The sequence below is a fragment of the Panthera uncia genome (assembly GCF_023721935.1).
Source record: "Panthera uncia isolate 11264 chromosome D3 unlocalized genomic scaffold, Puncia_PCG_1.0 HiC_scaffold_8, whole genome shotgun sequence".
Classification (NCBI taxonomy): Eukaryota; Metazoa; Chordata; class Mammalia; order Carnivora; family Felidae; genus Panthera; species Panthera uncia.
The window spans coordinates 46,210,355-46,223,603 of record NW_026057586.1 but is presented as its reverse complement, the minus strand read 5'-3'; the positions used below and the strand labels follow the sequence as shown (position 1 = coordinate 46,223,603).

Below are 13,249 nucleotides of genomic sequence, written 5' to 3'. Positions count from 1 at the left end.
CCCTTTGGCTTATTACACTCATTACTTCCTGTCAGTTAGCGTTCACCTGCTTCAATTTTACTGGAATGTGTGAATTGCATATTTCATATATTACTTAGCAGGAGCCCACCGTGAGTCCGTTTTTTTTTTTTTTCTCTTCGCAGAATGATAGTGATAGGGCAGTCAAGAGATCTTATTTGGTCTTATAAATGATTATCTTTCTCAATGGATTGCCAAGTAGGATGCTAATAAATGTTTAGAGTTATTCCGCATTTAGGGACATAACTAAGTTTGGTCTTTAGCTAATGCATAAAGATGTGTCACACAAATACATACCTGTACCTTCTTTTCCTTTTGGTCTCACATATATTCCTTGATTTTGAATCATGCCTCTACTTGTCCATGAGACCCCTGGGTAAGTTGCCTTACCTTTTTTCCTCACTTACAAAATAGGGATACTATATTTTCCATGGTTGTATGGATTCAGGAAGGCGCATAGGTAGTTTGCATGCAAAATTTGTTGTTTTAACACCTAGCACCAGAGTTTCTCACAGGGAGAGACTTTGAGGATGCTTTGCTAAGCCTCGTGGAGGAGAGACTCAGAGGGCAAACACATCTGCAAAAGACAAAGCAACGCACATGGGTGTGGATGTGCTGTCTTTGAGCAAGTTAAGAGAACTTGCTTTTGCTCAAATGAGGGGAAGAGAAAGGAGGGTGGAAAGGGTGAAGGGGAGAGAAGGTGGGGGGTGGGGTGAGGTGGGGTGCTTTGCAAGGAGCAGCCATGAACCTCCCAGGCAGCTGGCTAAGGACACGTTGGGAGCTCCTGTCATGTCAAATGTCCACTGGAAGCTGAGCAGCTGGAGTATCAGCATCACCTCTGTCATCCAACCCACACTTTGAGTATGTCTATTCTTCTCAGAAGTGCTTTCCTGAAAGTGCCGTTTGGTGTGGGGGATCCAGATGCCAGCCGGCCCTCGTTCTCCACCTCCTATCTCTGTGTCTGTTTTCACCTGTCATGGGGCAGAGACAGGACCCGCCTGTGGTTGAGCTGTTCTTGGAGAATCCACTCACCCTGAAGCACTGGTGAGCAGCGTGTCTTCATGGAGGACTTTGTGGAGACGATGACAGAGATAGGTTCACCTTGCTCAGTCTTCAACAACCAAGCCAAACCAACAAACTAAAACTTGGGAATATGCATTAGGCACTTCTGGTCTCTACAGTCTTACTTGTCAGCCACACAACTGGGCTTGTTGCCTACTCTGGCCCTTCCTTCTCTAATGCAGAGTCTAGTCTTTCTGGTTCCTCCTCAAGAACAATGCAGATTCCTTGTCTTATCTTATGTCCAGAAATCTAATTATCATCTTTTGCTATATGGGCAGACTTTTGGACCCTCGATCTCCAACCCAAGTAGCTTAGCAAAGATTTCTTGCTCTAAAACGTAGCATTCTCTGGTACATTGAAATTTCCTCGACTGATTTACCATGAGATTGCAAAGCAGAGCTGACTTTTGTGTCATTGGTATAGCATGCTTCAGAGAGACAGCCGGCATTAAGGTGGGACCCCAGGGCCAGAGGTGGCAATGTTGGCCTGAGAACGTAAGGCCTGCTCTCTACCATCTTCTTCTTACCTTAGATTTCCTGACCGCTGAAGCAAGGAGAGAATGGGAGAGGTCAGAGTTGAACTTCCTGTGGGCATGGCCAAAGTGATCTTCTCTCCATCTTAAGAGGCCAAGAGGTCTAATTTGGTACGACACCATTATAGTGCCCGGGCCATGGTAGGTACTCAATAAAAATATCTCCATTTCCCCCCAGTCACAATGGACATTGCCTTCACTCTCCACAACCCTGATCAAATATTAGCCAAGACAACAAGAAACCTGTGGTCAGGCTCATTCTCCAGGGGCATCCACACTTTGCCATCCCGTGGTCAAAGAAACCCCCTTGGCATGAGATTGGCATATACAGAAAGCCTTGGGTACATTTCGCTTTCACAAAATAACAGTCACCCTCTTGTTTCTCCGAGCTAAACGGCATGATGATTCTCAATGGAATCCTTACAATTCTCTCTGGGAAATTTGAATGCCTCTTGTAATTTAGTTAAACAGCTTTTAGGTATCACAGAGAAACTTGTTACTCAGGCAGGGAAAGTGGATCCCCATCCTCGATACTGTGGAACCTCTTACTGTCCATCTGGGGCTTCTTGTAGCCACATGACTTGGTCTTTCACCAAACTGCAGTGAAGGGACAATCAATACATGAGCTCTCACACCATTTGCTGCTGCTCTGTTTACTGTTCCTTTATTTACATAACTAGAGATTCAACATCCTAACATGTTTTGCAAGCTGTCATGACATGAGAAGCTAGTAATCTGCTATATTTTGCTTGCTAACATATTTTTGACATATTTTAGCTTTTGATTATAAGATTGCATCTTTGCCTGCTACCATCTGTCTCGACTCAATGGAACTCTGGCATTTACAAAAACAGTGGGGTGTAGTATTTCTTATATACTTGAACTCTACCAGAAACATGCTATTTTCAGTTTTAACCAATATGTCATGCTTTCACACGCGAGGTCTGAAATGTTCGCTATCTTGCAAGATCTGCCAGGGATAAGGAACAAATCTTCGCATCCAATTTGGCTGAGATGAGAACTATATTAATGAGGCGAAGGAAGCGGTATCCAGCTTCTAAACAGAGGTGGCTTTTTATGTGGTTTATATCCTCTCAACTAGGCTTATCCCTTTATCAACATGATTAAGATCTTCTGTGGAAATACATCTTCTTTTGGACTTTGTAACCTCCCAGTGCCTGACATTCTTGAGGCATATATTTCAGTGTGAAATAGTTATCCCACATTTGGCAATAAGGCATTTTACTACATGGAGTCCTTTTCTGATTCTTATCTTTACTCATTAGGGAAAATTACCCTGGGTTTGACCCAAAGGATTAGCTCGGTTCCTGCCTCTGCTGACAACACTAGACTGTGCAACACACAGAAACGTGACATTGTATTCAAACAATGTGTTGGAGGAAAGGCAAAAAAAAAAAAAAAAAAAAAAAAAATGCACAGGCCTAACATGCATTTATTCAACACCAAGCTTAAATGAATTTATTATGCTCCTGGATTATACCCCATAGGCCAAGAAGCTGTCAACTATTGACATTTTCTTTTCTCTCCATGTTCTGAGTTGAGTGTAAATATATTTGTCAAGGGAATATAGTGCATGCTCAATATATGCCCATTTCATCAGAAGGAAAGCTCTTATTATCTGTAATCACAGTCAACATCTTTGTTGCTTTAAGGAAGGAATGGGCTGTGGCTTGGATTTGCATATGGATCTGGTACTTTTCAGATGCGGCTCGGAATGCTGTTTTCCCCTTCCCTTTGAATGTGCATAGATTAGCTGTTTCTAGTGCAAGACTCCAATAATGATAGAGAAATGATTTGGGTCAGTCTGGCGTGGACCACGTCTAGTTGATTTTCTGCCTTTCAGCATGCTGCTGATTGTCCAGGAGCAGCTGACTGTAGGATTTTGGAGCTAAACACATCAACTGGGATCATTGTCATTGAAGAGATCAAAGAGGAAGGCATTTTGGACACTCAACTCCAATGTCTTGTAGCTACAAATCAAGTCCAGGCTGACCAGGGTCCTGGATGCCCTTCCTTATTTAGTTAATGAGAATGGTGGCCATTGCTGAACTAAGAAGCAAGGCTGAGATGGAGTATCCAGGTAATTGTTATAGTAGGTTTCTGGGGAGCAGGGATCTTGTCTTTCCCCCTCATCCTCTGTGCCTGGCACAGAGTGGGCAAACAGCACGGGTGGATATGTCAAACTAAGATGGACCGAGCACTCCAGTCAAGCTATTAACTCATCCACATGTGCTTAACTGAACTTCTGTGAGGTGGCTTCCCTGAGGATGGGTAAAAAAAAAAAAAATACAGAGAGCAGATTCCCTGTCCTTGGAAGACTTCTGCTCCAGCTCGGAAGACAAAACTGGTTTTCAAGGAAGACATTAATTGCTAAGGTAGGTTGTAAGTGCAATAGGAATTTCTAGAAAGGAAGTGATGGTACAGTTTGGGGTGGGATGCATGGAGGAAGAGGGGGTTGGGTTTGTGACCAGAAGACTGCACAGAGTTTTTGGTAGGTGGGGAGGAAGTAGGAAGAGCGTGTGAGGGGATGGAATATATAGAAGTGAATAATAAAAGAAAGGAACGATCTAGACGTGCAAAGGAGAATGCTTTGACTTGGCCCACTGAAACCAGTTGAAGCTGGATGGGAAAGACTGCTGGGTAGTTGGGCAAGGTTAAAACACTCTTGAAGGCCAAAGGAATATGTATCTTCTGTGGAGGATAATAGACCATTACTCCAGGGCTTCATAAACAGGACACATGGTAAAAGTGGTGCATTTTAGAAAGACTGTGAAGGAGTAGTGATGTGATGGACTCAGAGGGTCAAGAGGTGCAATGGAGAAAGAGCAGTGATTCTAGAATCAACATAAAAAGAGCCTATCTTAAATAAAGATAATATTTAAAGCAGCAACTTTCTTATACAGGGCATCTAACATACTTTAGGTATTTTTAGCCACTGATAGTCACAGTGGCAAAAATTCTACAAAAACTTGTAAAGATTCAAATTAAAGAAGGAAATAAGTGGGCGCCTGGTTGGCTCAGTCGGTTGAGCGTCTGACTTCAGCTCAGGTCATGATCTCACGGTTCGTGAGTTCGAGCCCCGCATCAGGCTCTGTGCTGACAGCTCGGAGCCTGGAGCCTGCTTCGGATTCTGTGTCTGCCTCTCTCTCTGCCCCTCCCCTGCTCATGCTCTGTCTCTCTTTCTGTCAAAAATAAACATTAAAATTAAAAAAAAAAAAGGAAATAAGTTTCAGAAAAGCAAAGTAAGTTGTTCTGGGTTACATAGCTAGCAAGTGGCAGGAAAAGATTCACATTCTATCAAAACTGTGCCCTTTTTCACTACTTACCCTGGGAACCATCGGTATTTGTTGAATGAGAAAATGATGTGAAGTAAATGTTTTATAAAGACTAACATGGCGGCCACATACAAGAAGGGACTCGTACGGGGGGCGAGGTCAGAGGTATGTAGACAAGAAGGGTCTCCCTAGGGTCTTGTCGTTGGAAATAGAAAGGAGAGGATAAACATGAGAAATCTTGCCAAGCAGGAACATGGCACCATGTGACTGATGTTTAAATTATTGAAAGGCAGGGGAGAATGGGGACTGGGTGGGGGGTGGCAGAAAGAAGGACACTAGTGACCTTGGGAACACATTTCCAGTAAAAGGATATTGATGGAAGACAGCCTGGCAGGTGAGGAAGGAGTGAGTCAGTGGTCAGGAAATGGAGGCCACAGATTTGAGAAATTGGGAAGAAAATTAAGGAAATAAATAGAACAGTCTTGTGAGGAAGCCTCAGGGTCAAGAAGAAAAAGGTTTGTTTTTTTCTTTTTAAGAGAGGAATCCTGTGTGCATTTGAAGAAAAGAGGAAGGTATGCAGATAGGAGGCAGATATTAAAGGAACTAGAGGAAGAGGGGCTTCTGTATGTGAAAGGGTTCAGAAGAGCTGGAGTGGGGTGGGGGTGAGACTCACGGGATTGCCTGATAGAACTTTCCACCATGAGAAGAATGTGCCACATCTGTGCTGTTCCACACAGCAGCCACCAGCCCCATATTGGCCACTGAACACTTGAAATGCTCCTAGAGAGGCTGAGAAACTTGAATTTTAAGTATTAATTTAAATTAGTTTAAATCTAAAAAGCCACATATTTAAATAGCTAGTGGCTACTCTGTTGGACGGCGCATGACCCTTAGCGAACCAAAGATTTTTGTCTCCTGTAGAAGAGAACTAAAATCTTCCTCTGGTTCAGGAAAGGAGGGCAGGGAGGGAGACAAACCAGGGATGTTTCACATGCAGGGGGAGAAAAAATAACTTTGCTTCTGCCAGGCAAGCTTGACTTTCTTGCTTATGCCTTGGTGATAGCCACATTATTAGCTCGTTAGATCAGGTGAGACCGCCTGAGTTTTGAAGCATTTGAAATTCACATCCCCATGTAGATGTCGTGCTCGGAATTGTAGTCTGCACTGACCAGATGAATTGAAGAATTGCTAAATCTCCCATGGTACTACCAATATTCACTCTCAGCCTGGCTGCGTATCTTGATCAAGATGCTCCCCGTTCATGTGAGACAGAGATGGAGAAGACTCTAGTAAGTTCCTTGCGTTGAAGGCCATTTTTTGGATAGGTTTTCCTGGTGTCTGAGTAACAACAAAGCCATTCTCTGATTCCCTAGTGCCCATTCTGCTTCCACATCTCATGGTCGCTTTCAATCTGGATATTTTAAAGCCCAAAGGAGGTGATTCCCCTCAGAATGATTTCACTTAGACTTAGCAGAAGTTTTCTTGAAGAATTTCCCATCTAGAGAATGGGGTGTATGTCCTATCCTGTATTCTGCAGGTAAACAAAGAGAGAGCCCCAAACTGGCATCCATTGTTGCCCTGAGATAGCATAGCTGTTATCATTTCACCGGTGTGCTCTCCCCTAGATCGTGGTGTGTGTTGTTTGGGCTGCTTTTCATAGCCTCCGCAGCTGGGAATTCAAGATGCTATACTTAGGCAGAAGTCCATGAAGGAATTAATTGATATGAGCCAGAAGTTGATTGCCATTTAAGTACTCAGCCTCCACCATTGCCAAGTTTCCCTCTTTGCAGAAAGAACTGAGCTTGCTTGCAAACTGGCTCATTCAGGATGTGAGCATAAGATGGAATTCAACCTTTAATATGCTGCAACACCTGTTTGGAAATAAAGGGGCTCTGTGCTTTTCCCCCCAAGGAGTTGACAGCTGACTTCATTACCGAGGAATCTGGCGGAGATGGTCATGGCTACTCCTCAGCCTCCAGAGGCTCTCACCCAGGAATGCAGTGCCAGCCAGACCTGAGTGTTGGGAACCTTCCAGAAACCCATGCTGGGTCATTTTGCCCTAAATCATCCCTCTTCCTTGGACTCCAGGAGTTTTCAGTATGTCTGGTAGAGCTCCCTCCACACAAGGGAGATGGTGAGAGGCTCTGGCCTGCCGGAGCAGAGTGGAGAAGCATTTGCAGGTGTTCTCTAGTGGGATCTGGATTTCCAAACTTCCTTTCTCAAGGGTTCTGCAATGTCGCACCCCCAAAGGCAGAGCTGCCATGCTCTATAGAGTGGAACTTGAGGGTTCATTGGAGTCCTTGTCCAGGTTCTGGAACAGACCCAGTGCTGCTCCAAGGAGCCTAATAAGTCTGTGGCAGGGGGATCCCCAAAGGCTGCCTCTGATGCCACTTCCTTCCATTTGGGCTGGAACCCTGACTACACTTATCAGCTTTCAGTGTAGAATGTCAACCCGTTTATTTGCACGATCCCCAAAGCACATTAATCTGGCCTCCATTAACAACACAGAATATAGCATCATCTGACTCACAACAGAGAATTTTGTACTTTCTGCTATTTGTTACCCATCATCATTTTTAAAAAATCTGTTTGAAATCTAAATGTCCAGGAATGGGAGTAGACTTACAGAGAGCACATCCATTCGGGAGATTGCTGCTCAGCCTGACCGCATAAACGTGGAGGCTGCAGAGGAGCTTTGAAAGTGCGTGCGATACCAATTTCAAACAAAGCATAACTCAAACTCTTATATACCAAAACCACACAATTATTTTAAAACAGACATTTTAAATAGTTGGGGATGACAATAATTAGGAAAAAAGAATCATCGATGCCAAAGGTCAAAATCGGCCATCCAAGAGCCGGACCTGGCCTGAAAAGTGTGTCTCATATGGCCCACACAGTGGGGGGCAGCAGAGTTTGAGTAAAAAATGGAGTAGGTTGCCAACGTTTAGAAACTGGCACATGGCACTTACCCACCCGGATTGCTGGCTTCTCCTGAGACATTGGGCAATCTGGCCTCACAGGCTGCTTTCCCTCCAGGTGACAGTTGGGGCAGGTGATGGGGCATTTGCTCTCCAGGTCATCAGAGTCCCCACTGGGCCCGATCTCTCTCTCTCTGTCTCTCTCTCTCTCACTGTGTTTGCAATCCTGGACCAGGTGTAAGGGTGGTGAGGTTCTGCGTCGTTTCCCCCTTTTCCCTAAACTCAGTATTGGTTATTATGTTCCTTTGGAGTTAAAATCATCATTACAGGCCCAGTTATAAAAGGTAATGTTGAGGGAAGAAGAGTCTGAGACCCATGCTACTTCTCTATTCCTTGCATGTTCTTTTCAAATTTCCGGTCCTGGGTCCAGCACACTGGCCTGAGAATGTTAGCTCGGCCCACAGGTTCTCAACCGTGGCTGTGCTGGAGTTGTCTGGGGCACTTCTGATGCCCGGGTTGCATTCTGGACCAATTGAGTCAGACTCTCCGGGAGTGCAGTTCAGGCAGTGGAGCTTTTTGAAGTCCCCTAGGTGATTGCAATGTAAAAGGTCCTTGAGAAATCATAGGAAACTTCACATTAGAGCAGTTTCCCAACCTTAGCACTATTGATTGACATTTTGGGGTGGATGATTCTTCGTTCTGGGGCCCCTGTGCTGTGGATTGTGGCATGTTTGTAGTGTCTCTAGCCTCTACCCATAGACCCAGTAGCATTCTTCCAGAGGAGAAGCATGGCATTAGATCATAAAATTATAGTCAGTAAGAGTGGCTTTTATACTGGCCCCTGCTGGTACATCAGGTCTTCCAGAAACTTCTTTGGGAATGAAGTACTAGGGGACAAAAATCTCTCTTAAGAAGCTGGTATAGGGGTGCCTGGGTGGTTCAGTCGGTTAGGCATCTGACTTCAGCTCAGGTCATGATCTCACAGTCCGTGAGTTCAAGCCCCATGTCAGGCTCTGTGCTGACAGCTCAGGTCCTGGAGCCTGCTTCAGATTCTGTGTCTCCCTCCCTCTCTGCCCCTCCCTGTCGTGTTCTTTCTCTCTCTCTCAAAAATAAATAAACATTAAAAGATTTTTTTTTTCAAAGAAGCTGATATATTCCTGCCTTTCTGTTCATTTTTTTTCTCCCTTTACTACTAGGAAGGTCAACGTCAATACTAAAACACATTCAAAACCAAAACTGAAGCACAAAAAAGGTAACTACTTAGTGTATTTCCTCCTCTCTGCCTGACTCTGATTTTCCTGACATTTTGTTAATCTTTAAGCTGACTTATGTTCCTCGGAATGAAGTAGGAAATAAGGCACCAAGCACCACACACTGCTTAGTAGTCATGACCCAATGAACCATTGGTTGTAAGGAAGGACCTACTACACTTTTTTAAAGTTTATTTATTTTTGAGAGAGAGCGCAGACACTAGTGGTGGAGGGGCAGAGGGAGGGAGACAGAGGATCCAAAGCAGGTTCTGTGCTGACAGCCGAGCCCCAGGTGGGGCTTGAACCCACGAACCGTGAGATCATGACCCGAGCTGAAGCTGGAAGCTTAGCTAGCTGAGCCACCCAGGGTGCCCCAGGACCTGCTACATTTGAATGACCTTGTACTCACCAGAGGATCAAGCATGTGGAGCAAGGAAGGGTCAGCTCCTTTGGCCTCGAGCTTTGTCGGGGAAGAGGCTGAACTGTGCATGTTGGAGGAGCCCAGTGGCCAGCCGTGTGACAGCCTCTAGGAGAATGAACACCAGCCTCTGCTGTTTACTAGAAAGTCTGGGAAGTCCCTTAGAAGCAAGGCTGTGAAAGGCAACTTGGGATCCATCCCTGGGATAATACCATCACCTGCTTTCCATGAATGAAGAGCAGCTTACTTTTAGTGAAATATAACCCACTTGTTAATAACCAGCAGTTTTAAAGCCTTTAAAAAATCATTATTAAGTGTGGCTATTTCATTTTAAATGCAAAATCCTTGAATAGACCAGAGATCTTAATTTTTTTAAATATAGCTGAGTATTTTAATTATGAATGTACTTGCATATTCTCAGCATACTTCATTATTTATGGAGCTGGTGAAAAAGCTTTTTAATTAAATAGCATGCTGGCAATCCATTGTGAAATGTATAGATGTAGGTTTTCCTAGCATTAAGAAACTAAATACACACATGAAACACTGGCCAGCACACATACTTTCACACCATGAGGTATTTGTTTCTGAATGATCTTAAAGTTTGACCAATTTTTTTTCTTTATTGGTAACAAAATAAATGGTATAATTTTCCAGCACTCTGCATGGTTATTCGCGTTCAATGCACTCGGTTAATTTGGAAATGGGGTAGAGCAGTGGTTCTCAAAGTGGGGCCCCCACACCTGGAGCAGAAGCATCACCTGGGAACCTCCTGGAATTGCACAATTTGGAGCCCCACCTCAGGCCTACTAAATCAGCAATTCTGGGCATCAGGTGGGCGCCCTGTGATGTAACAAGCCCTCCAGATGATCCTGACGCAGGCTACGGTTTGAGAATGGTGGGGTGAGCAGTCTGGGTTTCATGCATGGGGGGCCCTCGCTGACAGAATAGAGTAAATCGGGCCATGCGTCAGTCTCCCCATCAAAAAAGTACTGTTGAGGATTCTCTCTTGTTTAAGGTTTAAAGGTCTGCTTGAGGTCCTCAGAGTTTCAAAGAGGTTAAAAGAGTCGTAGTAAGTGAAATATCTGAAGCACGATGTGGTTGAAAGTTGCCCATCAATATCAGGTATATACTTACCAATTTTGACTCAACATGTATCAGGACTCAACTCACACATGGCCATTCTCTCCTTTCCCCAAAAAGGCTCTGACATTGGAGCTGCTGCTCATTCCCCATTTTGTTGCAGGCTGTGAGGCCAGCTCTCTTCCAGAGGCACCCCATGCCTGTGTCAAGGCCGATGAGCAGGCTGTGTTACTTCCCCTGGCCAGGGGAGCCAAGGCCAGAAGGCGGAGCGATTTGGAGAAGGCCACACGGGGAGTCAGTGCCAGAGCTCGAACCAACAGCCGCCTGGCTCCCTGCTCTGTGCTTTGTCTTCTGAATGAACAAAGCTGCTTCTTAAGTACACATAAGCCAAACTGCCTTTCAAATTGCAGCCATCTACTTCGAGTTCAGATTTGCACAGCATGACATGAATTGGGCTGCAAATTATGCAGAAAACAGCCATCACATCCATCTGTGATGTCAGAATCCTCCAGTACAATGTGACCTGGTAGTATCTGAGGGAGGAGGAGTATATTGGGTCTGATTCTTTCCCGATGCAGTATGATGAATCTCCTCGCGGCTGCATTTGGCCCAGTGTGAAAAGGTTAAATATGATCGAGGTTATCCTGTGATATGTTCAAGAGCAGATTTCACCTCCAAGGGTGCAGGCGATTAGATTTTTTTAATGGTAGAGTAACTGGAAAAAGAAAACACACAAATACACTCATACCTAATGGTAAACTGAATTTATTTCCTCTTGGAAAACAATTCCAGTAATCTCCAGGTTCAGACCGCAGAGTAAACATTAATAACAGTAACATACAGGTTAGTTCAACTGATTCAAGAATTTGGCTGTGTGAAATCATTAAGGAAAACCTTGAACACTCAAAGCTTCAAATGTATCCAGGAAAAAAAAAATCTTTGACAGTCTACATAACAACTATTGCATATATAGTGATGCTACCTGTCACATTGCAAGGCTTACAAATATATATACGGGCCTTATCCAGCTGTGGGGTTCTGTTTTGTGAGAACATCTCTTCGTGGTTTGCAAGAATCTTCAGCAATAAAAAATAGTCTTGGATTTAACCGTTGATATACCAAAAGAGAAATTCTAGGCTTAAGTGTAAATAAAAGGAAGTCCAAACATAGTCTCATTTGTAAGTTGTTTTAATCTGTCTTCCTCGAAAATACTTTCTCTTAAGCCGTTTTGCTCACATTTTTTTTTTTTTTAAATCCTGCCTGAACAGGGCCCAAGTCCACTTGTCTTTATAAGACCATTTTAGTATCAGACGACATAATACATGTGCAACACTTTATATACAAGGAGTCTATCCGGTGCTCAAAAGTTCAAACACATGAACATCCAACAGTTTGATAATACAAGTTTTATGGTACAATACAATGTTTCTGAATATTATACATTAACAATGAAAGTTTCGTGCAAAGAGTAAAACATGTTCCCTTTTTGTGCCACAAAAGTAATTCTCCTTGAGAGACAGAACTTGCACTAACTGCTGTGTTGGGTCATCGTATGATTCTGTAAAGAAAAAGAAAAAGGGAAGAAAACACTTAAGCGATCTTATTGTCATCAGACCAAGTAGCCATACATGCTGGTGGATTGAGAATGACGTGAACTGTGTTTCTGCACGCTGCTGGATAGGTGCTTGCCGGGGCCCTGACCCCTCGCTGCCCCCAGTGAGTACCATGGCGGGGAGAGGCAGGGCCAGCGGCCTGTGGGAGGTGAGATGGTTGGCCCATGCCTTTCCTCTTCTCTGCCTCTGCCAGGCCTTCCCGGAAGACCCTCCCACCTGCCGTCCCTTCTTACCAAAACAAGACCTGCTTTTCAAAGACCAGGATAGCACTGTTTTCACAGTTTTATTTATCTGTGCATTATTTCCATTACAGATGCTTTTGTTCTCATCGCTCTCAGGTGGGAACGTCTTGACAGCAGAGGCTCTATGTGTCCCTGAATATGGCCTGTACAGGCAAGGGCTGCCTGGCCAACAACACACAGAGGGGGCAGGAAGCTTCCCCAGCTCCTCTCCTGGGGGGTGGGCTTGGGGCTGTCACAACATGGCTCAGGAGCACATCATAACAGCTGCACCCACCCCCAACCCCCGCGGAAGCAGCCTTTGCTGTACTTTGGTTGTCTCCTCTCCATCCACACGGTGCGTTCCCTTTCTGAGTGAACAACCTCCTCCTCCACTGGGGGATAGCCCCAGACCAGGGACATTCATTCAGAGCATAAGTCTGCAGAGGGCCTGATTTCCACCTTTCCTCCTCTGCACTGTCCCTGAGCCGTGATGTCCCATCTCTGAGCTTACACACCCTCCCCTGACGCATCTCTTCTGCTCAGAACCTTGACGTCTAGCTCGAGATACAACCAGTTCCATGCTCCTCTCATCTAAAACCAATTTCTCCCTCCTCTGCTCTCCTCCTGCATTTGCAGCGCTCATAGAGTACATATCTGAGGTCTTGTCTTTGGTTATTTGTAGGCCTGGCTCTCTCCCTATGTCAGAAATTCTGGTATTCATTCATTCATTCCTTCACAAACATCTGTTGAACACTTGTATCACCACCTGGCGCAGCCCACAGCACTGCAGTCATCGTAAAGACGCGGCCAAGTGAATGACTAGCTAGCCAAGGGC

At 44.7% G+C, this 13,249-nt stretch overlaps 1 protein-coding gene across 1 annotated transcript in view; it reads right to left on the bottom strand.

Annotated features, from left to right (window-relative positions):
- Positions 1 to 11,419: 11,419 nt before the first annotated feature.
- Positions 11,420 to 13,249, bottom strand: part of ZNF521 (zinc finger protein 521) — a 278,374-nt gene continuing 276,544 nt past the window's right edge. Inside the window, exon 7 of the mRNA XM_049620332.1 lies at positions 11,420 to 12,138. Coding sequence (XP_049476289.1) covers positions 12,109 to 12,138 — 30 coding nt within the window. The 3' untranslated portion in view covers positions 11,420 to 12,108. The remainder of the gene's footprint in view (positions 12,139 to 13,249) is intronic.